The sequence below is a fragment of the Eublepharis macularius genome, chromosome 18 (genome assembly GCF_028583425.1).
Source record: "Eublepharis macularius isolate TG4126 chromosome 18, MPM_Emac_v1.0, whole genome shotgun sequence".
NCBI lineage: Eukaryota > Metazoa > Chordata > Lepidosauria > Squamata > Eublepharidae > Eublepharis > Eublepharis macularius.
Genome location: NC_072807.1, coordinates 38003977 through 38030680, shown reverse-complemented (window position 1 = coordinate 38030680; position 26704 = coordinate 38003977). Strand labels below are relative to the sequence as shown.

The following is a 26704-nucleotide window of genomic DNA, read 5'->3' as shown; positions in this document are numbered from 1 at the left end:
GTATTTGTGGTTTTTCTTTACAACAAGTAGAAGCTGGGAAGTTTTAGCTGTTAAATCTCCAGGGAAGAGAGATACCTTAAAAGCCAAACCTCTCTAATGTTTAATTTAAAAAGGTCAGAAAACATGAGTTCTTTGCTACTTAAAGAAATAAGGCTTTTATGAAATGGGAGGCATCGGCGACATTGAGAACTCTCTTTAAAATGGAATCTAAAGCCTTGATGCCTAACAATGCCTTACTTGAGCAAAGTGGAGCTGGCAGGGAAGCATCCTGTCACTGTTGTGAATGTGAAGTAAGTCAGGCTTAATAATTATTAAAAAAAAGTCTTTCCAGTCCTGCTGTATCGTATTCTCTGATTCGGGGTGGGGGGTGGGCTTTTAACGGGTATACTGCTGTGAATGTGGCAAAACATAATACAAGCAAAAAAGAAATCAGAATTTCACATGCCAGGAAGTTGTTGATGTGAACAAGGCATGGTTTGTTTGTTTTTTTAAATAATGCAACTACAGCTTTTCTCCATTTATGAAATAACATGCGTTGCAAAGAACTGTTCGGACTTGATTTTCATGCTTCAGTCAGAAGTACCATTCACGTCAAAGGGATTTATTCCTAGACTTAAGTGTGCACAGGACTGCAACTGGAAAAGAGGTTCACGATGCTTCATGTCACAGGGCAGCATGGGGTGGAGGAAGGGAGGGAAGACGATGCCACTCCCTGCCAGCAAAATTAAAGTGACAAAATGTATTCTGGCATAAGCGTTTGTGGGTCAGAGCTCACTTCTTTAGATGCACACACATCTGCATCTTAGGAAGTGAGCTTTGGCTCAGAAAAAACTTGTGCATTTTGTTCATTTTTAAAGGTGCCACAAAACTTTTAGATTCAGAGGAGTTAGCCATGTTAGTCTGTAGTCGCAAAATAGTAGAGTCCAGAAGCACAGAAATTCACATGCGTCTCTCGAAAGATTATGCTACAATAAAGCTGGTTAGTCTTAAAGGTGCTATTTTTATTTTGCTACTCCAGGCTAACGCTGCTTCCCCTCTGGAATGTACATCCATTAGACAGAGATATTCATGCTGAAATTCACAGACAGAATGGTAGGTGGAAGAGGATGCTATGAAGCCACAATCGAATATGCTGGAGAAAAGAACAGCTGGGCTTTTATGCCTTGCTTTCTCTGTAGAATAACACTCAGAGCCAGTTTGAAAAAAATTAATGCATACTTCAAGATTCTGTATTTCAAATTATAACTTAGTCTAAAACAGCAGAAAGACAAGAAATCCCCGGAACAGCCTGTCTGGTGGCACATTAAAAAAAATATAAAAGAAAATATCTTGGTTGCCTTTCTCCTCTGATTTCTCATGGTTCTGGGCAGCTACCTGGATTGAACAGAGAATCGGCCAGGCTTATTTTTGGTCCTCCAAGCATAATTAACCTCAAGTAATTTAGTTTTTAGGGACAAATGAGCTTTATAATGAACCTGAGTTTAGAAGAGTCCTGTTCAAGAAAAAAAGAAAGAGTGCCTATTTTGTTAAAATAAACACGAAAGGAGAACTTCCAACTCTTTAACAGGTGCACGCGGGAACAGGGGATGGAGAAGAATTGTGATTTGTGTTTCTTTTATAAAAACCAAGAATGGCAACTCAATGGGATACATAGCAGAAATTTTATTTGGTGTTGTTGCCCGGGCTTGGAACTCAACCACCATGACAGACTCCATCAGCTAAGACGTTTGCTCTTACATCCAATTGCGACCACGTGGCAGACCTCCACGGCTGCTCCCAGGCGCTGCAGCTCAGCCAACCACAGCATCTGCTTGGGAGAGAGGCGGTCATTGGGGCCTTTCACCTCCACCACCTGAAATACGGAGAAAGAGATAAGAATTCCTGGCTCTGGACCTTGCTTGAGAGAGTAAGGCAGCCAAACTGCAGGCTGAGATGTACCAGGAGTGCAGCTCTGTTAGAAAATAATTCTTGCCTGACTCTTAAGAATGGATAAATTAATTTTTGCACAGTGAATTTCAAGTAGCCTTGCTATGCAGAAGGGCCTTAGAAATCTTATTGAAACAAATTCCTCTGACTCGGGGATAGTCTGATCAGCGTAGAGTATCTTTCTGCAGCCACGAGGCCTACATGTAATTTGCGTTTTTTAAGGGGGAAAAAAAAAGTCCCTGCAGTTCCAAGCCAGTTGAACATTGTGCCCCATATCATGTTATCTTCACTGCTGTAGAACTGCAGCAGTCACACAGCTATGCCCCATCCTCCAGGCCCACAGACTGCCAGCAGCCCCTTAGCTGAAGTTGGCCACTAATTCTCATCTACCTTCTGTTTTTATTGTATTCTGGTTCTCAACAGAAGCTAATAGACTTTTTTTTTGGCAATCCGATCCTTATCTGGATTCAGCAGAAACCGCTGGTCACAGTAAAGCACTTGGCTACCATCCACCAGGATACTGTTTGTGACGTGTGGCGGACTCCCACCTCGGTGTCCAACTCACACATTTATGTTGAAAGCTGTATCATCAGAGCAAAACAATACAAAAAGGGTGGTCTGCGTCGGGAGGGACATCTAGCAAGAGGAAAGCACAATGCCTACGCTAAGGGACATTTTGAAGAAAACACTTCCCCTTTCGACAATATACTTCCCCTTTCCATTAGGCCAATTCTGACTTGTTTTGTGCCTGTTTCCTTTGGGGGAAATGATAGCGTGAACAAGCTGTGGTGGGTGCTGCAATTCCACTGGAGGGCAGACTCCACTGTTACTTATGCCTTGAATGAAGTTTCCAGCCCTCAGGACTGTGGAGATGAGCTTGCAAGGATATGAACAATGTCTGCTACAAGCATCAAGCAGATCAAGATGTCTAACTTGAGTGATAAATGAGATTATTTTAAAACCTGTTAATAAATTGCATCCATAGGATGTTATGTTTCCCTCCAAATACCCCCTTTCCCCTTCTACTTTGTTTAAAATTCCAGAAATAAATTCTGCAGAGGAAGAGGAACAAAAATCTTACAGGAAATTCCCACCATCATCAGCTCACTTATGAAAATATGCAAAAATAACATTAAAAGATCCTTTTAAGTCAAGCGTAAAGTACACACATACACTAACAAATACCATTTAGACCTCAATACAACTACATAGGTGTTAAAGTGCAAAGGCAATTAATATAGAATACGAGGTCATAAATACAATAAATATGAAAAAGGAGTCATAAGTACAATAATTATGCCATATAGGCAACCTTCATAAGAAAGTCCAAAGTCATAATTAGTCCAAGAAGTGCTGTAGTGCCAAAATCCATTGAAATGCTATAAACCTTGACATCTCTTTATTTCCTTTGCAGACAAATGTCCTACATGTTTTTCCATGCTTTACCGTAACTCATAATTTCACAGCTTCGGAATGCAGCCGTTCTAGATACAGAATTTTAATTTTCTTTAGCACTGTATACCCAGCTGAGAGGATGAACAATATAATATATTAAAACTAAAAAAACATATCACTACAATTGAGTGGCCCCACAAGAATACAACCAATAATAAAAAAACAACAACCAGGTGTGTTTTAAAATGTATATTCTGCTCTATGGCCACAAAGGCCGCTCAGCACAGCTAACAAATTACCCCCGGCATACTAAAATAAGCAAAGATAGTTTAAGAGCCAGGATCACTCTTTTCTTATAAGCTCTCCTCTCTCCGCCAGACTCCTGAAGGTAAGGGTTTCTTCAGAGGCAGGGCTGCAGCTCCAAGGCTGCCACTGAAAAGTGTCCCGCCTTCTAATTGGGTGGTGGGAAAAGCCCACTCAGGGCTCAGAATACCTACCCTCTGTTAAACTCATGGATTCTCTCTTGGTGATTTGAGTTGGTTCCAGTTTGGCTTTCCAAGAGGAGAACAAACAATTTGACCCAGTCTGACTTCACGTAACTGAGTCACGCAGTCCGCAACTTCTCCCGTGCAGCCAGGAACGTACCTTAAATTGATGATCTTCCATTCTCCACACAACAAGATCGGGAAGGCCGCCCCTACAGTGGCGCAGGTCTTTGGAGAGCCGCTGACAAACTCCGCTCAGAAATGGACCACCAAAGCAACGTACCAGACTCTGCGAAACACCAAGGCCCGTTTCTCACTCTGAAGTGTGGGGGAATCAACACAATGCATTCTGTGTTGCAATGGGGACAACATCGATGTCCCCACTGAAAGGCAATGGGGCACAGCATCGATGTCAGACCGGGCCAGAACTAGCCCACAGGGACTGCTTGTCACAATTACGGGTTTTCTTATTTTCCACATATCTTGTTTTGCTCTCTGATCTGCTGTAGCATAGTGATTAAGTGGTTGGGTTGAGAATCAGCCCTCTACCAGTTCGACTCCCACTTCTGCCATGAACTCTGAAGGTGACCTTGAGTCGGCCACTCCTCTCAGTCCAGATCCCCAGCAGTATTGCAGGGATAATAATACTGATTTTGTTCATCGCTCTGAGTGGGGAACTGATCTGTCTAGAAGAGCAGTATATATGCAATTATTATTGTTGCTGTTGTCATTTATCTTTTAACAAGTTAAGAAGGGGGGGAATAAGCCAGAGTTTCTGCCTGATGATACATTCTGCTCTTGGTTAGTCACATGGCCTTAAATCTGAGTCCCAAAAAATGTCTAGAAGATACCAAGCATGAACTTTGCCTTCTCCCACCAAGCAAAACCCACCATCGCCCCATGTCTGCCAACAGGAGTTTGCACACTGCAGCTTCAACCCCAAATATGGTGTGATAAAGGAGCATGGCCTGAATATCATCAGAGGAGAGCTTGCGGGCTTTGGCTCCTACCTGTGCCTGCTCAAGGGAAGAGAACCGGTCCCAGTTGACTAGCGCTGCTGCTTTGCCCTTCTGTGCATTCCATACGTCACCTATCCACTCCGCCAGGGTCTCCGGTGAAGCATCACGCAGTAACCGCAGCCTGGATTCAATGGCCTCCTTCCGGTTCTCATAAAAGCTGTCAGTGTATAAATCCAGGGGAGAGGACTGTGGGGAAACACGAGCATGGCGGTGTGTGCATGCTTATCTTACAGACAAAAGACTGGCTTTCAGGCAACTTGGTTCTTTCTCTTGATTTTCACGTGACAAAATGGGTCTCCAGGAACACCACATGCGCTGCAGCTACTTGTGATACTGGCAAATTACTTGGCTCTGCTCTTAACATGGTTTGGCCAACTTAAGTCTGAAACCACCAGTGTTAACGATTATAATTCAATGAAATTTCATTTCCTAAAGCTTTAAAACAAACCACTGAATGAATGAATGAATAAAAGATGGCTGGTTTGGTCCCACGGCAAACTAGGAAGGCCTCAGGCCCTTCATGTTTAGAATTCTGGTTTATCAGGATGAAACTATCCATAGCTATTCAACTTAGCTGCGTTTGAAAAGTGCAACTGACAGCAGCTAGCTCTAAACCAGGAAGCCTTTCATCCCAAGAACGTAAGACTCTATCTGAAGAAGATTATTTGAATGTAGCCCTCATCCGCTTCTTTCTGTATCTTTTCAAAACGACCAGCCCAACAACAGGGGCTTATAGTTAAATTGCCTCTGCTACAGAGGCCAGTTCAGGGACAAGGTCTACTAAGTTCTACTGCCTCAGCTCCTATCCACCAGTCACCCCCATATTCCAAGACCAGAGGTCAAGAAACCAAAATCCAATTGCATGCTAATCTGACATCCTTAAAATGAGACCCCCCTCCCCCTCCAACTTGGAACAAGATTGCAATAACGAACAAGGCCAAGAGAACTCCAGAAGTTACCGAAGCCTCACAGATCTCTCCATGATGCTGGAAACCAACCAATGCTGTCCAACTGCTCTTACACTTCTAACTCACCCCAGAAAGGTAAAACTGAGACAACACACCCCAACCAAGTATATAACCTCTAATCTCCATGGGAAGGAAGGTGTAGAATTTATACACAATAGATCTAGGCAAGTGTTCAGAATGTGTGGTACGCCCAGTGCATCTGCAGCTTGGTTCATCCACACAGCAAGCTTGCTCCTTCCTTTTTGAAAACAAAAAAAGGCAACTCCAGGTCACTGGTTTTAATCCAACTAGGAAATGCCAATGGGATGATGCGTGCGTAGGCCGGTGAAAAGAATTAACCCCTGCCCACCAACCTGAAAGTTATTCATTATTCATTTGGGCAACAAAACACATTCGAAGACCTCCTTCGGGAAGAATTCTGTAAAGATTAAAAGTTCTTTTGGATGTCTTGTTGGTCACGGTGTCGCTGTGAACATAATGAACCTGGAAAGAAGCCTTACCTGATAAGGGTTTCTGAAGACATCGGGGACTCCATCCATGAAGAGGATATCCCACATTAGGAGGCCGTAGAGAGTGCCGAATGTCGTCCCTTCACCATGAATGCCTGAATAAGAATCGCAGACGTTTTAAAAACCAGGCAGCTGTCTCGAAACAGTGACCCAGACGAGTTCAGGCTTGGGGATGGGGAGATTATCTTCTAATGGACCAACACGGTTACCGACAATATTAGCGATATGCTCATCCAAGTAATTTGGGATATTTTACGCAGCAATAAGAAATGCCGTTCTGTGATGTCCAATGATCATAAGTACTGGGCGTATACCGTGTGTCTAAATACTTTTAAAAGTATAATTTCCTTGTCTTCTTGGATATTGCATTTCGGAACAAACTAGCATTTCAAAACAAGACATGGATGCTTCAGCTGCCGAATTTTTTTTTAAAAAACGAGGCCCGTTTTCTGGTTCATACTTCATCGCTTGCTTATTAGAGACTAGCGAAATGACGGCACGTTGGGCAGGTGTTCAGAGGGAAAGCTGAAGTCCTTACAGGATCAGTGAGAGATGGGGCTGCCAATGAGAGAGGGACAGTTTTGCAGCCTGCCCATTGTCCATTAAGAATCACTGCATGGGGTGAATCTGCTCCCTGTCCCAAGCAAGTGACCCCTCCCCAACTGTTAACACGCCCCACTGCTGAGCCCCATCTCTTCGGCTGCAGAACTCTTTCCTGGGTTCTATTTCTTGCATGCACGATGGAGGGATACACCGTACCTTGATCAAAGCCCTCCCGCTTGTAGTGGGCCAAGGCCAGCTCCTCTACAGAGCACACGACCACAGAGGGCTCAAGATCTTCTCCCCCCTCTTCTGGTCCAAGATCTTCCGTGATGAACACTGACTTCCCCATCCCAGTCTGTGGGCACTGCTTCCCTTTGATGGTAACCTGAGCAAGTAAGAAGCTCTGGTTAGCCTAGAAGGGCATGCGATGATGGTTCCAGCCTGGGTCTTTTTTACTTACGGGACAAGGAAGAGAGAGCCAGCTATGCAGTGACTGCAAAGCAGGGAGGAAAGCTAGAGCGTTTCAAATGGGACGAGTAAAAGAGCTGCGGAGAGTCAGGAGGCTAAAGGGGTGAGCAAAAACCTCAGATCGAGGCCAAAGGAAGATGTGCGCTATGGTGGGGCCAAAGAAGTGGGATGGAGGGAGGAGAACATTTCACAAAAGGCCCAGAGATAGGAGCAGCTACAGGCTACAGTGTCAGAAAAAAGATTCATATATTTATATGCATGCAAACATCTGGCTACACATACATCTTTATCCCACCGTTCCTCTAAGGAATTCAGACTGGTTCTCCACTCTCATCCTTGTAACCACCCCAACCCCAAAAAATGACTGGCTCAGGGCCTCCTGGTGAGTTACATGGAGATTTGAACCCAGGTCTTCTCAATTTTAAGTATGTCATTCTATAACCACTATCCCAGCTGTTGAATGAGCAGTTTTATTTTTGTGATATGGAAACTGATTTGTTCAATGATTAAAGGGCTGACGACTGGGTATTTGAACTCATGTCCCCAACCCACCCCCCCGTCTCAGTCTGACAATCTAACCATGACACCACAGAGTGTTGCAAAAAAATGACTGAATGCAGAGCCTGTAGCTGGTGAGAAGGGGGGAGAATTAAAAACAGCCACGTTCAGAGGCAATCTGTCGTTATACATCACACGACGTGGTGTTCAGAGCTACAGACTCTGACTTGATCTTGGTACCTCCAATTAAGCAGCAAGCTAAAAATAAAAAACGGTTGGCGTTTGAGCTGCCACGCTCTCACTGGCAATTTGACTCAATTTGGGGACCGTCAAATAGGTCTGTTGTCTGGATGGGAAAAACAGCTCTTGCCGCACCCCCCACCTCCACCCCACGGCATCTCGCTGAAGGCGGCTCTGCCTGGCAACAGCTCTTGCGTGGGGGTGGCACAGAAGGGTGGGGTGGGGGTGGAGATGCCTTCCCAGTGCAGAAATAAGACGTGGCAAGATCGATGAGCGTGGCGTCCAGATGGCTATGTGAGAACACAAAAATAGACGCTCTCGGCCAAACTCTATTCAGGAAAAATAGAGTTATAAAGACGCAAAAGGCACATGTTGACAGAGTGCAAAGTGCAAAAAATGGAAAATAGAGTTTATGCATTTTTCTGTACAGGAGAATGTGTATTGTGTGTATTTCAGGCTGGGTAGCCGTGTTGCCTGCGTCAGAACAAAGCAGAATGCAGCAAGAGTAGACTGGACTGTACCATTTTATCAAAAGCAGGATTGGAGTCCAATGGCACCTTAGAGACCAACAAGATTTTCAGAGTGTAAGCTTTTGAGAGTCACCGCTCCCTTTTTCAGGGCTCTGACTCTCGAAAGTTTACACTCTGAAAATCTTGTTGGTCTCTATGGTGCTACTGGACTCAAAAATCCTGCTTTTCTACTGCAGACCAACACGGCTACCCACTTAATCCATTTTATCAAAGTTCCTTTACATTAATAATTCCCTCTAAGCGGAAAACTGTAACTGTGCACCAAGAGGACCTCTCTGCCTAATATGCTACATGTCTTCTTGCAGGGAGTGTTTACACTGGGGAGCCCCAAAAATATGACTCTTCCCCATCTACGGTGTCAAACACTACCCCCCATTCTACCATCTCAGTCAGTGCATATGCAGATCACACCTAGGTCTGTGTGTGTGTGTGTTTGTGGGATGTTGCGATCTCAGATTTGTCTGAAATCCTGATGTGGTCCTAACCAACAAACCCAATTGATTTGACCATCCGCATTCAGGCTCCTCCTCCCTGTATGGTGCTTTAAGCTCTGCAGGGGAAGGAATGGCAGGGGTGACAAGAAACACAAGAGCTACTGACATGTGCAACGTCTTCCGCTGAGATGACTGGCAGGTCTTGAAGAAGATGTCTCAGTTTCTTACAAGCTGGGGACTCTTTCATCCGCTGGGCCCTCTGGGAGAGGGCGAGCCGATGACCTGTGCGCACGAATGGATCCAAGAGGCCTTTCCTGATGCAGCCAATGGCCTAGCAGACAAGCAGCCATTACAGAGAGGTGAACAACAGACAACCGGCCAAGAAATGGCATCAAAGACTACCCTCACTGCCTCCCTTTGTCGGGAACCATTCTCTTTCCCACGTGGAGCTATCATACAGGACAGTGTTCTTTATATTCATCTCAAGCTTTTCCGCCAGGGCTAGCGCTCAAACTGGCATGCGGCAATCAAAACCCAATGCAAAAATATTAAGGATCCAGGGGGACAGACGTTTCTCGTCTGACTTCTGGCAGATTCCATAGGGCAGGGACAGGAGCTGCAGGTGGACCCCAGAGTTGGAAAGGGTGCCATCCCACCAAAACAGACCCATCTGTTCTACATCATATTTGAGTGAAAGTGCCTGCTAAAAAGTCTTCTTGCTTGCTTGCATTACTGCATAAGGTAACAGCATGCAACCAGGACTGCAAACCCCAGAGCTGAAGTGTAGCGACGGAGCCATTACCTTCTCTGCATCCTTCAAGTGTTGGTGCAAATCAAGGGCCAGCCGATCCCACCACCGACCTCTGCTGTCAGCACAATAAACCTCTTGAGTCAGGAGGTCTTCGAGCTGCTCCACGGCCTCCTACATGCAGTAAGGCCTCCCGTTAGGACATGGCAGGAGTCCACCTTCCACCCAACTGCGAGGCTGAGGTGTTGCCCTGGGACAAGGGCACACCCCTCTCCCACCTCCCACTATTTGCACACGTAGCAAAACAAATGTCGTTTCAAAATTGCATCCATGCTTAATGGCACACCTGGCTTCCCCCCCGCCCCCCCCCCCAAGATCCCAACAGATGCACTAACTTTACTGATCTAAATAAATTGCTCCACCGTTCACAAAGCACCATTTGCCAAACAGGAGTAGAAACCTTTTCCCCTTTGGCAGCCAAACAGGGGTCAAAAGAGATGGCCAGATGAGAGATCTGTTGTCAAAGATTCAGGGGCTTAAGATTCAGGGGCATGCAAACCAGACACACAGGGGAGAAGGGCTGAATTTGGACAACCACACACACTTTCACATCCAGACTGCACCCCCTCCTTACTCTGCTGAGACTTGCAAAGCTGTTTTTCCTCCCTAGGCTAAGAGGAGTGAAAAGTGAGATATACTTGTCCACAGGGCTTTTTTTCTAGGAAAAGAGGTGGTGGAACTCTCAAGAGGGAAATGAGGGAGAAACACACGGAAGAAAAGTGTTGCTGCTTTCAAATGCCCCACTGCTTTTTTTCAGCTGAGGGGAGGAGGAGGAAGGGGTCCCTCCTCCCTTTCCCCTCAGCTGAAAAAGCTGCCGGCATTTTAAAACAGCTTTTTTCCAGCTGACGGGAGGGTCCCTCTTCCCCTCCCCTCAGCTGAAAAAGCAAGCAGGCATTTGAAAGCAACACTTTTCTTGCCACTTGCAAGCGGCAAGAAAAGTGTTGCTAAGGAGCTAGATGCCTTGGGCTGCACATGGGAGGAAACAGGATCAGGGGGTGGGGCCACTGGACATGTGATTACTTTCAAGAGGTGCTGGAACTCCATTCCACTGCGATCCTGCTGAAAAAAAGCCTTGCTTGTCCACATGTTCACAATCAAAACCATGCAGGGACGACAGGATTAGTTCCCCAGAAGGAAACACAATCCTTAGGAAAGTATGAACCATCTGGATTCCCCAGCTTCTTACCTTGTACATGTGAAGTCTCTGCAAGATCTCGACGCCCCGCGACAGGATCCGTGTATACACCCACCCCACTGTGAAGCACCGCAGATACTCCGGGAGGGCTGCGTGGTGCCTACCCAAGAAACGCAGGTTTTGTAATATCAGAAGGTTCTCAGGTCGCGAAGTGCTGGTTCACACATGCTGTGGGACTTACCTCTCCCTGTGTCCATGATAAAATCATTCTGGAAACTGCGTGCACGCCGGCAAATGCAGCTCGTCATTAGAAGATAACGGCCCACAGAAACTTATGCCACACACACACACACACACACACATGTTGGGCTTTTAAGGGGCTCAAGGACTCTCAGGACGCTGCCTGGAACACACAAACACAACTACCTTCCCCAAACTGGAAACTGGCCTTTTTTTAAGGAGGAGGGCATCTTTTCATGTGGAGGCCGCTTAATAAGCATACATCATCGTGCCAAAAATAGAAGGGGAAAAAAAGAAAAGTGCCTTGTGGGGAGTGTACCATCCTAACAATACTTTGGTGAATCAGTGCTCAACTAGAATGGAAGGCCAGCATCCAATTTTGATGTCAAAAAAGGTGGAAAGTTCTGCATCAAGCAAAGCACCAAGGAAAGGAATAGCAGTCTTGAGCAGGCCAAATGGGGTATTTGCAGGAAAACTTCCCTACCGATTACGACCATAACTAGCTAGTTATGACACAGCTCTTCAGCGCCAGCTCATTCTCGATAACAGCTAGCACAGATGTACCTACAAACTGGTGGTGGAGACTGCCGTCAAGTCACAGCCGACTTATGGTGACCCCTGTTGGGGTTTTCAAGTCAAAAGACTAACAGAGGTGGTTTGCCATTGCCTGCCTCTGCAACACAGGTCTTCTTTGGAGGTTTCCCATCCGATTACTAACCAAGACCGACCCTGCTTAGCTTCCAAGAGCTGGGCTCACCTGGGCTATCCAGGTCAAGGTGTACCTACAAGTTGCTACTCCAGTACCATTACCTCTCACCCCCAGGCCAGGGTCTATGACCACTTTGGTGCCAGTTTCATACCACCACTAATGGGTCAGTACAGGTGTACTGCAGGGTCATCTTTAAGGGGTGTGAGCAGCATCAGGCTTTTGTGAGTCTTTTCTCAACCCCACTGCTTGCATGGATTCCCCTCCTCTGCCCCTGCTCAGACACAAAATATACCAGCCCACTGTCCACTCCATAAAACGTGCCGTTTCACACACACACACACACCCCGCAAACAGCCAACCAGGTTTTCCTGGCAACTTTTCCCACTTCCTTTTTTTCCCTTGCAATTTTAAGAATTCTGCTGGCCGCTGCTTAGCCTTAGAACTACAAAAACAAGGCATTTCTGTTCTCTTGCATTCTTGGCACACACCAAGCCGCTTAAGCATTTTATCATTGCTTATAAATTCTCCTGCAAGATTCTTTGGGTGGGCAGGGAATGCACATCCCTTTGTTCCAACTTCATCTCCATGAAGCTGAAAAACTAACAAATCTCGAGGCTTCCAGGCTTCAGCTTGTTTACAGTGAAGGATACAAGCCCCCCTTTTCAACGCCAGCCTGCACCAGAAAGGAGATCTTACTTCAGTCTATCAGACAACACCCCCTCCCTTCCCTAAGTTCATACCTCAGAGAAGGATGAGCCGCCAATTTCTGCCAGGCATCCTTTGCAGCCTTGTAAAGCCTGTGTGCTTCTTCCCAGTCTTGATTTGCCATAGCCAAAGAGACGTCATTGGATGTGTGCGCAGCAGTGGCGTACCTGGGGAAACATATTCTTGCGATTATTTTTATTGGAAAACTCTATGCCCTGCCTTATCATATGGACACTCAGGCCACATTGCAGCCCCTAGACCCGTGAATGAGCCCCAGAGCCTCTTTGGAAGTCCCAGTAGCATGGGAAGAGACCGACAGCCTGTCCTGGGCTCACGTGGCACACAGCAGGGGTGGGTGTACCTTTGCTCAGGCAGGACCACCTCTTGACATCTGTGCCCCGAGGGGGCTCTGGTCAGCGGATAAAAAACTGCTGGCGGTCCCTGGCCCCAGGGAAGCGTGCCTCGCCTCAACCAGAGCCAGGGCCCTTTTTGTCCTGGCGCCTGCCTGGTGGAACTCTCCGTCTGCTGAAACCTGGGCCCAACAAGATCTTGCAAGACAGAGATGTTCTGCCAGGCATATGGTTGAGGCTGGGCTATTAGTGAACCTTCTTACTGGTCTCCTGTTGGGCGGGGGAGGGGGGCGCGAAATCCCCACCCTGATCTTGTTTTCCCCCCCAGCTAGACCATTACCACTCTTCCATCTCCCACCCCATAGAATGTCTGGTTGGGGATGGAACTTTGAGCCCCCATCTAGAGCTGTTTTATTACTGCATTGTTATGTTATTTATGGTTTTCATGTAAATTCTATTGCAAATTTTAACACTGATGTCATCTGCTCTGAGCCCGTTCGCCGGGACAGCGGATTATAAAGTCAATCAAATCAATCAATCAAATCAACAAGATACCTGGACCCAGCCCAGTGAGAAAGGAACATTGGTACAATCCTCTCCCTGGTACTGTATTCTGGGGCTGCCCTCCCTCTTTCTCTCCTGCTGGAAGGGAAGCAAGAAGGGGCATACGCTAGATGCCTGACAATATAGAGTCTGTCTTCTCACACACAAAGCCTGATCTCTGTCCTTCCTTCCTACCCTCTGAGCTGGTCCAAAGGAATTGCACGGAAGCAAAACAAAGGGCAAGCGCTACAGGATGGTTACCCTCCTTCCTACCTGAGGAAGTCGTCCCGATCCTGAAATATCCGATGTTCTGTCTTGACTGTGTAAGCAGGGAAGGCTGTCCGGCCCAAGTTGACCAGCAGCATGGTGGAGAGAGCTTTTTGGCCGCCGCTGCCAGCTTCCTCTTCCTCCATGGGGATGGTCAAGGAGAACAGCAGCAGCACCCGTGAGAACATGTCCCGGGGGCCTTTACAAAGCCGGATGGATTTCCCCGCCAGATCCTTCGCCCTGGGCACCAAGCAAGAAGTCCGCACAAATCAATGCTCCTCTCTTTCACGCAGGACCGTAAACATTAAATGGACTCTCATGCATCGGGTGCAAGAGTGGGGTTGTGCGGCGCTAGCAACAACAACCATTCCAGATTTAAGTACTTCCTGGCATTTGGCTTGCAGATACTGGCTGATTCCGCACACGTTGGATAATGCACTTCCAATCCTCTTTATAGATCATTTGGAATGGATTTTTTTGTGTGTGGAACAAAAAATCCACCTCAAACGATTGATAAAATACATTGAAAGTGCATTATCCAACGTGTGTGGAATCAGCCATTTTCATTGCAAAAGGAAAACATAACATTGATGTTACAATTAAATATCTGACATGCTTCTGGGGTCCTAGGAAAGTGTATTTGTTACCACGAAGGGGAGGAATGCAGGAAAATTCCTTATCACATTTCATATCTCCACATTTGCCATGACCTTATGCCTGTCTCCTGCTTCTACCTGTTCCCCGATATCTGGAGTGGTTAGGTTACAGCATCACAGAAGGACCGGGGAGGCCAGAGTTCCAATTGGCGCTCTGCTACAGAAGCCTGCGGGGTGACTTAGGGCCACTCACTCTCTGCCTAACTGACCTCAAAGGGCTGTTGTGAGGGTAAAATGGACTGGGGAAACCACATACATCACCTTGGAGGAAAGACAGGACAAAACTGCAACTGATGTCTGATTTCTTTCCTCCTCCACCCTTAGCCCCCATCACTTCCTCTTTGCCCAAACCCAACTTCTCCATGAAGCCAACTCATCCGCACCCAAACTGAAATAAAACCTAATTCTGTTTTCTTGGTTGGCCATCCTCCTTCTCTCCCCTTCTTCTCAGCCATTTGCTCCGTTTCACCCCATAAATATTTAGAAGATGGGCTTCTTCTGGCAGGGCACCCGTGGCCACTCTTGAGCCTTAAAATTTAGGTTATTTCAAACCTTTTTATGCCATTTATTTCCCCAGCCACAAGGGCCACAAAAGCATTTGCAAAACAGTTCTGAAGCTTCTACTCTGCGATGTCTCCTTGAAACATAACATTTTCCTCCTAGCCTTGAATGTTTTCTCTCTTCCTCTCCCACATACATTAACATAGCTGAAGTGCTGCAAAATTATGCCTGTGTCAACCAAGATAAATCCCTTGCTCAAAATGAGCACGGAGCTCAAGTATGTTAATAGCAATGGAGCAGAGACAGTGTCTCCTGGGAGGCAGCTGCTGTGGCACAGCAGCTCTTCAGAACTGGGTTAGACTCAAAAAACTGTGTTTCCTGAAACGGGCTTGGGGCGGAGGCAGCTTGTTATTAAGAGGGAGCAGCAGCCAAATGTTTTAGCCTCTAAAAGGGCCTCTTTGCCCTTTCCACAAGCTAAAAGGAAGTGTTGTATAGCACTTTGAGCACCAAACTACGGTTTGGGAGACTCGGGTTTGAAACCCTCTGACATCTGGGAAGCATGCTTGGTGACCTTGGACCAACCGCACGCACTTAGCTGAACCTGCCTCACAGGGCTGCTGTGAGAAGGGGAGATAATGTTTAGACCACTTTAGGTCCCCACTGGAACAAAAACGAAGTAAATAAAAGGAAGTTGAGGTGGATCATAGCATAACGGCTGCTTGTTCTGTTGTGAACCAGTTTGGCGTAGTGGTTAAGAGCGCGAGACTCTAATCTGGAGAGCCAGGTTTGATTCCCCACTCCTCCATTTGAAGCCAGCTGGGTGACCTTGGGGCAGTCACAGCTTCTTGGAGCGCTTTCAGCCCCACCCACCTCACAGGGTGTTTGTTGTGGGGATAATAATGTCATACTTTGTAAACCACTCTGAGTGGGCGTTAAGTTGTCCTGAAGGGCGGTATATAAATCAAATGTTGTTGTTGCTGTTATTATTAACATTCAGTAGCTTAATTCACACCTTTTTTTTAAAAAAAAAAAGCAAGTTGCTAGTTCTCATGGATGTAAAGATGTGCATGGAAGTATATGGGAATAATTCATGCTAATGAAATCCCAGGATTCTGTATGGTTAGAGTGCAAAAAAACAAACCAACAGAAATAGAATATATGGTGCAAATTTAAAAACGTTACACACGCGCCTCATTAGCAGCATCTGATTTTGACATGGAATGTGGGTGATGGGGAGGCTGCAGGTTAGGCCACTGCACACCCAGCCTTGCCGTCTCTGGACTTCACCTTTTCAGAATCACGCTTCCGATGCCCGAGGCCTTGCTGCCAAAGATGGAGCGCTGCTTTGCCAGCTTTAGGAGCTCCTCCAGGAGCTGCTGCTTTTGAGCATTTGGGTTTTTCAGGTGGAAGGTCTGCGCCAAGATTTTCAGCTCAGGGGCGGAAAGCAAGTCAAGAACCTCGGACAAATCTTGTAAATCTAAGTCTACAGATGCACAGGAAAAAAATGCAAGAATAATTTCAGACATCTTCCTGTAGGTAAAGAAACCAAGAATCTTTAAAGTACAACACAAAAGCAGCAGAGCAGAACCGGTGCCAGAACCCAGAGGCTTTTTTCTGCCATTTCGGTACAAAAGCCCTCTGCCTCTACCAATCCCAAATGATCATCTGCAGTCCCTACACCAATTAATGCCTAAAATGTTACTGTAACACACTCCAAAGGGAAATGAAGCCCACATCTCATGAATGGCCTCTTGTGGCTATAACTTGGGGCACTGGAAAGGATTCTTTGAGACTGTTCCCTGCATGTACAAAAGTTGCAAATCAAAAAAACATTCTCATTTGTCTTTCCCTGATGAGCTAGCTTTCAAAATGCAAGTTGTTTCTTGCGATTTCTTACTACACTAGGGCTTACACCCTCCCACTTGATGTCCGAAAAAGAGCAGTCATACAGTTTTGCCAAACAAGCAACTTTATGGCATCTGGCATGCTTTTTGTCAATGGACATACCTGACTCTAGGAATCCTGTTCCAATGAGCTCTTCGACGTACGGCAACAAATCATCGCCAATCTCAGCATATTTTATTTTGCTCATTTTTATCCAGCTCAGTTTGCGTTGAAAAAGCCTTACGTACAATTTTTGTCCATTGGCTGAAATTTCAGTATAAATCAGGCCGGGGGTGGGGGGTGGGGGGACAGAAAGAGAGAGAGAAAAGTGCTTTCAAGAGATGGATTGCACACATGCAGAATAACTGTAGATATTTGGAATTGCTTTTAACAAATTAGGCAGCCCGGTTAAAAATCTAACTAAAGCTACTTTTAACATGAAATGAATTCATTTCCGAGCCATCATGAGAGAGGGCAGTTAGAAAAGCCTGTTCCAATCTTCCCCTCTGCCACTAAGTCATTCTCTCTCAACACCCCAGTTCATTATCTAGGGATGCCAAGCCTGACAGCTACTGTCGCATAGCAATTACAGCGTCAGACATGGGACTGGGAAGAGCCAGGTTCAAATTCACGCTTGTCCTGGAACTCATGAAGGGACGTGCCCGTCCACTCATGGGTTTGAAATCAACCCCCCTATTAAAAATAAAAATCTCTCTGTCTACAGAAAATCAGCACTTTAGAAAGATTCTTGCTTGCCTGTCCCTGATGTGCTAGCTTTCGGTATGCAATGGCTGAACTGAATCTTCTGTACATCAACTCCACCAAACAATGGTGTTACAGGTACACTGCCCTGAACATGGAGGTTCCATTTAGTCATTATGACCAACAGCTACTGAAGGACCTCTCCTTTGAAAGCCAGCTAAACAAGCGGCCGTCCCTTCACCCTATGGCCTCAGAGCCTATAAGTAAGCAGGGCTAACAGATATCTTTGCAAGCAAGGTTAGTATGCACTCCCCCTCACACATCCTTTTCAGCAAAGACCCGGGCAAAGAAGAACGACTTGGAAAAAAAGATTTGGAGGGCCTATTTCCTGCAAATTCAGCTTCACGTCAAAGAGGTCCCCGCAGAGCAGCTCAGAAGCCGGCTTTCCAGCCACCGCCGTGCCTCCTAAAATGGAAATTATCTCTCACTCAAGTGGAGTAATAATGCCCCCGTGCAGCCTCTTTGCCTGGCCCTAATCAACAGCCCGACATCAAAGGCTTGAAGCTGCGGAAATTATGCACGCCTCTTAGCAGAAACCAGCGGATTTCAGAGCGTGCACATTATGCAGATAGCTGCACTAAGGGTGCCCTACATCCGTGCCTAGAAACAGTGCTGCGGCTTCTCTAAGGACTGATCTGTTTAGTGGTTCTATCCCCATCTCTGTAGATCCACAAGCAATAGGTTTGTCCACCCCCAGTTCTTACTCCTGGGCAGACCACCACCGGTGCCTGTGCTGTGCCCAAGGAAGGCCAGCAGGCATAAATTATCCAAAGAAGGCAGGCTGTAACATATTCCGCCATGCTTTTCACTGCCAGCATATTTTTTCTCTATTCTTCTCCCTTTTTCTCCCCTCCCTGCCTTTGTTTAACCTGGAGCCTCAGGAACAATGCTGTGCAATCCAAAATCTTGCTCACAGCTTTCTGTTACTCCCTAGTCAGCCAGTAAACGTTTGGAAAGGGGGTACGTCACCGCAGCATGGCCCAGGCCGGAAGGCACAGTGGCAGCACAAGGTGGTGCCATTCCAAGGACCCGACTCCCTCCTCTGAAATTGCAGTTACCCTTTTGCCAAGGGGAAAGGAGAACTCATGCTGCTGATATTAATTCCACCCACCTGCTAAGTTACAAGGGAATAAAGCTTATTTCCACTTCCTGTGATCTCAAAGGCTCCAAGGTGACCTTTGGCACTCAGTCCCAAGAATACATCCTCTCTCAAACGGGTGACAGCAAAAGGAAGGACGTAAGACTGAGCCAGGCTAAAATACTTTTGGTGTCCAAATTTGAGATCTATGCATCTGTTTTTACCAGCCTCTTCCCCCAAGGAACACAGGACAGCATAGGTTGGAGGGTGCTGGGAGCCCTGAGAAAGCTAAGCCAAGCCCAGCCACTGGCGGTGGCCACAGACACCTGCTTTCCTGGTCTGAGCCAAGCAGTCCCTACAGTCCCGCCAGTCCCGCAAAGCTTCCTCTATGGCCATTGTAGTGTCCCAGACCACCTCTCCCATGATATCACCCCCCAAAAAACTGGAGAAGCAAGGAAGGTACCTGAGAGCTCATAAAATTTCCCAACGAGCAGCAATTCATTCGCATTGAAAAGCCTTACATCATCCGAGTCCTCCAGCACAGCTCGTACGACCTTTAGAAAGTTCTGGAGATAATATGGATGCCCGCCCAAGTCCGCGGCAGAGCCAGACGGATCTAGGAGCATTCCAGAAATGGCGCTTCTTGTATTCCCAAAAGTCAGTTCTTCATTAGGCCTCGCACGACCCTCGGCCACATCATTCCATAAGTCCTGATGGTCTTCAGGAAGAAGCTGTTTTGCATGACCCTTCCCAACGGAGGATTTCGGGTTTTGCCTAAAGGGCTCTGGTTTTGCAAGAGGTGACAGAACGTGCTCACCAGATGAGAGCTCCTGGCTTTCCCGATCGGATGGCCCTACTTCTGTGTAAGCCGCTGAACACGCTGCATGTTGGCCATTATCAGGAACTGGCTGCTCACTGGCCCCTGCTGATGGCAGGGCAAGTTCACTGCAACCAAGATCAGCCAAAGGAATTAACACAGGAGTAGAATTCTCAGACCCAACCTGGAGCGCTCCTGGATCAGCGTCTCGTGCTATGCCCACAGTTCCAGTTGCATGTCTTAAACTTTCTTTGGGACTTCGCTGTTCCTCAAATGTTGAAAAAGGAGAACAGTTTTCTTTCTGGGAGCCACTCTCAGCAGTCGTATCTCCTGGGTTCCATTCAACAGCATTATTTTGCGTGTCAGGAGCCAGACAGGTCTCAGCATGCTCGCATACCACATTATCGCCCTGCACATAGCGTCTCCTGGAGAGTTTAGATGACAACCTTCCCAGAGAGATGTTTTTAGCTACTCGAACCACGGGCTTGCTGTCACTCCCTATCAAGTTGCCGCCCGCTTTAAAATAAGGGCTTGTCTGTTCTCCAGCCCCAAGTTTTCTTTTAAGGCCACTGCCTTCCGGAGGTATTGGGTTCTTCTCTGAGGTCGAGGTGTCCTTTGCAGAATCTGGACTGGAACTGCTCCGCTGGTTGCCCCCTGAAGTCTCCGATGGAGGCTCAAGCAGAATCACGTCGTCCTCCTCAGCGCTGCGGCTCTTTTGACATGCCTCATCAATATGCTGATTGATTTTGTATCTTGGCACTGCCTGCCCGCACAGGGGACAGGCAACTCGCGAAGGGGTAGTGTTACTAAAAAACGAAGCAATAGAGGCAGAAGGGGATGCACCTTCAGCTTCCGCCCCATACTTCTTGCTTGCTTTTTTCCTGAGTTTATTACCTAGGGATAAGCTTCTTCGAGGCCTTTTATTTTCTGGAACTCCATTTTCTGCCATTGAAAGAATCCAAAACACAGGACTCACTCAATAACAGTCACACAAACAGTACTGAAAGTTGAAATATGTGTTGTTGTTGTTCATTATTAAGCATCCTCCTTTGCCCTGCCTGCGAAAAAAGAATTAGGAACAATTTTTTGCTTTAAAAAAAACCCACCATTTTCACCGCTGGTGACCTTGCAACATGTTCAAATCATTTGTGAGTTGCTGATTTACTTAGGGGTGTCATTTGGATTCCTTTTGCAAGCGCAGCTGGCTGGAGCCATTCATCAGGACATGGCAGAGACAGAACATTTAGAATGGGCAGTGACTGCGTGCACAGAAGTTTCTGTGAGAGCTCTAGAATTTCTTCCAAACTGAACATTGTGGGAGGCGTCAGTAAAATCAACAAATTTAAGGGTACTTTCAGACAGGATTGTGATATATCAGGCTCAAGGGTAGAGCAGCCCTCCCGTCTTCTTTTGCGTTTCTCCCCCTTCACCCCCAAATTTGTCTTGGAACAGCATGAGGAAGATACCGCTCTCTACTTTCAAAACCCACCAGCTTCTGACTCAATGCCTGAGATCTTAAACCCTGACTGAAATAAAGCATAAATACACACAGCTCTCTCTATAGGTGATATTCTCTCCAGGGCTCTGCCCACCATCCCACTGTCAACAGCAAGACCACGTCACTCAGGCAGGGAACTGGGCTTTTCCTTACACTGGGAACACAATAAAAAGCCATTACACTGCCCTAGTACGATGAAGATATCGTTAGCTTTTTGTGCTTTTGATTATACTGTACTGTGAAGAGCAAGATTTGGGTCCAGCAGCACCTTAAAGACCAACGAGATTTCCAGGGTACGAGTGTTCGAGTCAGATTCAGATTTGGATCTGACAAAGGGAGCTCTGACTCTCGAAAGCTCCTACCTTGGAAACCTCATTGATCTTTAAGGTGCTGCTGGACCCAAATCTTGCTCTTCTCCTACAGACCAGCACCCTGACCTGGATAGCCTAGGTGAGCCAGATCTCAGAAGCTAAGCAGGGTTGGCCTTGGGTAGTAACTTCCAACGAAGACCAGAGTTGCTTTGCAGAGGCAGGCAATGGCAAACCACCCGTGTTAGTCTCTTGCCAGGAAAACCCCGCTAGGGGTTGCCACAAGTTAGCTATGACTTGAAGGCACTCTCCACCACCATGCTACAGACCAGCACGGCTACCCATCTGAAACTGTACTACGAAGTTAATCATATTTTTTTAACAAAAAAACTATGAAACGTATCAAAGCAGTGGGTAGGCCAGGCTGCCAGAGACCCTGATTCAAAGCAAACTTTAGCCATTAAGTAAACTGGCAGTGCTATCCTAAGCACAGTTACACCAGTATAAGCCCACTGAAATCAATGGGATGAGACTGGAGTAACTCTGTGTAGGATTGCACTGTGGATAGGGTTATGTAAATCACCCTTAACCTTCACAGGACAAAATAAGGTGAGCGCCTGTTCTAATCACCTGCGTAGGAAACATTCCAGTCTTACACCGGGCCCTCTCCGTTGCTGCTCAGAAGGGGGAAAGCAGGCTGTGCATCCCAGTCCAGACAACTACAAGCCATTTGACTCCAACACGCGAGAGATTCTGTAGCTTCACAAGTGCAACTTTCCCCCTATTTTTTAAAAAAGGGCAAAAACTGGCTTCCCAAACCTGAGCCCCAGAGGGCACGAGCAAGCACCAGCTCGAGCCATCAAGATCAAAGTAGGGGCTATTGCACTTAAGCAAAGATAATAAATCAATGGAGGGGCGGTGGGAGGAGGGCTACTCGGGTGCAAAGGTTGAGACCGCTTACGAAGTTCCCTCCATTGACTGCCTTCTTGCAATTCAGCAGCTGCGATGGAGCGCGCAGGCGCAAAACGAGCCCGGCATCCCGGGCAGCGCGAGACCGGGCATCGAGAGCGTATGAGTCCAAGTGCGCATGCTCCAGAATGGACTGCGCTCTTTCTGCTCTTCGGCCTGGCAGACGCAAGCCGTCGCTCTTCAGGCATGGCCGGTCAATTGCAGAGTGATCGATCCTCAGTGTTAGCATCTCTTGCTTAGGGGCTGGTTCTTTCCCTTTCTTTATTCTTTCTTTTCTATTTTTCTGCCTGTCTTTTCTGCCTTTCCTCTTTCCTTCTCTTTTCTTTCCCTTCCTTCCTTCCTTTCCCTCTCTCTTTCTCTTTCCCTTCCTTCCTTCTTCTCAACCTTAGAATTGTTTTTTGCTCCGTTTCAACATTTCTTCAGTTCTGACCTGGATTTCTGCTGGTTTCAGATTTTTGCAGATTTGCACGTCCTGTGTGCAATTACATCCTGTGTGTGTAAAGTGCCACCATGTCTTATGGCGACCCCAGCAAGGGGCTGTCAAGACAAGTGAGAAGCAGAGGTGGTTTAGACCCTTCAGAAACACTCAGGCGGCAAAGCACTTCCAGACATGCGTGCTGGAGTCTAGACACAGTCCCCCCTAAAGAGTTTAAAGCCGGCTTCATAGCAGTGCACGCTAATTACATTTTAAGTGTTCAAATCTCCCCAGAAGGGTAAGCAGGGACAGTTGTGGGCTAGAAGACAAAACTGTCCTTGCCATATACTGAATCAGCCCTTGGGCCGTCATGGTCCGTACTGCCAGCTCAGACTAGCAGTGGCTCTTTGGGGTCTCGATTCAAGGTCTTTCAGAAGAAGATTGGGACTTGGAAGAGCAGCTGTGAGGGAGCGAGAGAAGATCCTTCTGTGGACCAAGATCAAGAGAATCCAAACTGGTATTCCCCATTACTATGTATGGATGTGAAACTTGGACAGTGAAGAAAGCTGACAGGAGGAAAATTGATTTATTTGAAATGTAGTACTGGAGGAGAGTTTTGCAGATACCCTGGACAGCCAAAAAGACAAATAAGTGGGTTTTTTGATCAAATCAAGCCTGAATTCTCCCCAAAAGCTAAAATGACAAGACTGAGGCTATCGTACTTTGATCACATCATGAGAAGACAAGACTCTCTGAAAAAGTCAATAATGCTAGGAAAAGTGGAAGCCAGTAGGAAAAGAGGACGACCTAAAACGAGATGACTTGACTCAGTAAAAGAAGCCACGTCCTCCAGTTTGCAGGATCTGAGCAAGTCTGTTAATGGTAGGATCTTTTGGAGGTCTCTCATTCATAGGGTCACCATAAGTTGGAGGCAACTTGACAGCACACACGCACGCACACCCCTGATAGTGAGCCGCGGCCCTTCCCCAAGCAGGGATCATTGGAGCATCTGCATTTCTTTAAGGAGGCATTGAGACCATTTGTGTCCACAAGCTGGCAAACCTGGACAAAAGTGCATTTTTACTGAGACGGTAACAAAAGGAAGGCGGGGCTGCAGAGACACACGTTGCCTGTTTGTTAAGTGACACACATCACATACGAGAGGAAGAGAATCTGGCAAAGGGGGAGAAAGGAACCTTCCAGGGAGCTTTTTTGGGCTTAAAGGGGGCTCAAAGAGACTGTCAAGCATTCCACGTCTTCAAAGATGAAGCAGGGGTCTTGAGACTCCACAGGTATTCCCCCTCTGGCCCACTCCAGCTCAACGAAGAAAGGGGCTTGGCCGCCCCACTTGGATCTCTGGCTCCGGGAGTCCTGGCAACCCGAATGCACTTCGCATTCTTAGAGCTCTGCATTTCCCTGAAGCACTTTACAAAACTGGCCACCTTCGAGTAGGAAACAATGAAGGCTGCCGATCCATCGCATCAGATTTAGGCTGCCAGCTCTCTACCATAGTGGTTATAAAACTTTCCCGCTTTTACACAGTGGAGGGAAAATGGCATTCCCCCCACAGCCTGGATAGTACAGCCCATTCTACCAAGTCACAGACCTACTCCTCATTCTGCTTCAGGCGCCGACTGGGCCAGAATTGCAAAGAATGTTGGGAAGATTCCAGAGCCTCCCATCCAGTTAATTGTACCTGGCTGTGGCTTCGCGTGACTCGTGGGAGGGTGGCTCTAGACAGATACCCAGCAGTCTCTCCAGCACATTGCAGGCAGGGATTGAACAATAGTCACCTAGTGGTGGGCAAGCCGTCTTGAATTAGATATGCATTTTATAACCTTTTCAAAAGCCATGTATGGGGGACATCAGAAGTTAACACAGCAGTACATTAAGAAGTTGTGTTAATGTGATTTGTAAAGTGAATGGCACCGTCTTCTAATGCGCATCTACAAGGAGCGCATGAATCTTTACTCGCTCGCTCTCTTTAAAAAGCACCACCATCTGCAACAGAAATGATACCACCATTGCAACCCCACTGTGCAAGGGAGTCGCAAACCAGACTCATCAGCTGACAGCCAACAATGGGAGACTTCTGTTTCGAAGGCTGAGGTGGACAGAAGCTGGTGCTGCGACCCCAAAGCTAAATGAAGTGCGCACATGCTACTCAAAGCCTTCAATACATTTAAAAATCTGCATCGTTTACAACTGCAGATCTATGAGTGAGGGTCTGTCCCTCTCCCCCCGCCCCAAAGTCATTTTCTTGCCTAGAGAATTACCTAAAAGGAATGGCAACAGCCATGTGAGAAGCTGTGGCCTCAGGGAGGTTCCAGTGAACCCCACTTTCCTTGGGAAACCGCACAGGGACGCCGCACTGCTTTCTTCCATTATAGAAGGCACGCCAACTGCCGTTTGTCTTCTGTCACTTGGCATAGATTGAATTTACCTGCCACTTCCATTAGTGGGCATGACGGTAGCCTCGATCACTTTCTATTAAGCAGAGAGTCTTTTAATTTATTTTTCAGATGCTGGCCTTAAGGCCTCCCCCTATTAGCTGTAATTGTGCTCTCTGGCTTGGGCTTGATATTTTTAAACTAATGCAATTTCAGCCTCTGTGTGACTTTAATTAACTGTGACAAATTTCTCCCAAAAGCGCATTTGCAAATAACACATAATTTATGAGGTCACTCAAGGAAAAAAAAAACTGGAGTGCCCTGTTAAACCAACCGAGACACATTTGTTTCAGGTATTTAATAGCATCGCTAGATGGGTGACCCAGCCTCCCTCCCCTCCAGCAGTCGGACATAATGCATCTAAGGGACAGACCTTCTTTGGAAACTTTAAAGGGGATAATTAGGAGCCGAGCTAGAGCTCTACAAGGTAATTTCTCCAGCAGAACAGATACTCTCAGTACCGATCTTCGCCGCTCAGCAATTTTCCCTTTCTCTAGCGTTGACCTTAAGAGAGTAAAACTAGCACACGTTTTTCCGAGTGCAGAAATAAATGGAGTGAAGGTCAGCCAATGTTGACACAGAGAAGCTGTTTCCTAATGTGCAACTATCCTCCTGGGAGGCCCAATTGCTCCCTATCGCTTCCAATCCAAGGCATCCTTAAACTAAAACAAGGCACTTCCAAGTGATGGTGGAAAATTCAGAGCAGCAGGTGCATTCTATAGGGGGTCATTGGGAGAGGGGACGGCAGACAGACAGGGGACTCTTAAAAAGATTTAGCATGGAGAGCTGGCTGTAGAGATTCATGCTTACAATGACCTTGTACAGTAGGTCACCATCACCTGCTTATTGCAGGTGGGGGTGGACTGATTTGCTTAAAGCCACCACAGGGGAGGGGCCGTGGCTCAGTGGCAGAGCTTTTGGTTCACATGCAGGAGGTCCCAGGTTCTGTGCTCAGCATCTCCGTTTCAAAGGATACCCAGAAAAGCTGCTGCCGGTCTGAGCAGACAAGACTGACCTTGAAGAATCAATGGCTTGACTCAGTGTAAAGGGCAGCGTCGTATCTTCATCTAGAAACCTCACTGCAGAGGTGAGATTCGGAGGAGGGGCCTCCCAGAGTTCGGTCTCTTCAGAAACGCATGGCACTAACGCCGTCTCTGCAGTCTGCATGCAAATATGCTCCCCAGCCAGATTGATCAGAAAAGAACATACTATCAAAGCATTTCTCTTGTCTCAGTGCAGACAAGACTGACCTTGAAGAATCAATGGCTTGACTCAGTGTAAAGGGCAGCGTCGTATCTTCATCTAGAAACCTCACTGCAGAGGTGAGATTCGGAGGAGGGGCCTCCCAGAGTTCGGTCTCTTCAGAAACGCATGGCACTAACGCCGTCTCTGCAGTCTGCATGCAAATATGCTCCCCAGCCAGATTGATCAGAAAAGAACATACTATCAAAGCATTTCTCTTGTCTCAGTGCAAAATAACTTTTACAGCTTCTAAGCCACATTTATGAAACATGACCAGTAAAGGAAATATTCACAGAACAGAATGCCGTGGCTCGTGTTTGAGGCCTCAGGGTATCGTGTTAGGGAAGTTGGT

General features: G+C 46.9%; 1 protein-coding gene across 1 annotated transcript; it reads right to left on the bottom strand.

Moving 5' to 3' along the window:
- Window positions 1–1474: 1474 nt before the first annotated feature.
- Window positions 1475–22264, bottom strand: FAN1 (FANCD2 and FANCI associated nuclease 1). The gene is made up of 14 exons (XM_055002119.1): window positions 21907–22264; window positions 19117–20528; window positions 16937–17077; window positions 16217–16412; window positions 13779–14012; window positions 12648–12779; window positions 11010–11118; window positions 9818–9937; window positions 9182–9346; window positions 7062–7230; window positions 6294–6397; window positions 4817–5011; window positions 3967–4095; window positions 1475–1852 (listed from the first exon to the last, which is right to left on the bottom strand). Exons 2-14 carry the CDS (start codon window positions 20417–20419, stop codon window positions 1715–1717), a joined length of 3135 nt encoding a protein of 1044 aa, XP_054858094.1. The 5' UTR covers window positions 20420–20528; window positions 21907–22264; the 3' UTR covers window positions 1475–1714.
- Window positions 22265–26704: the final 4440 nt, after the last annotated feature.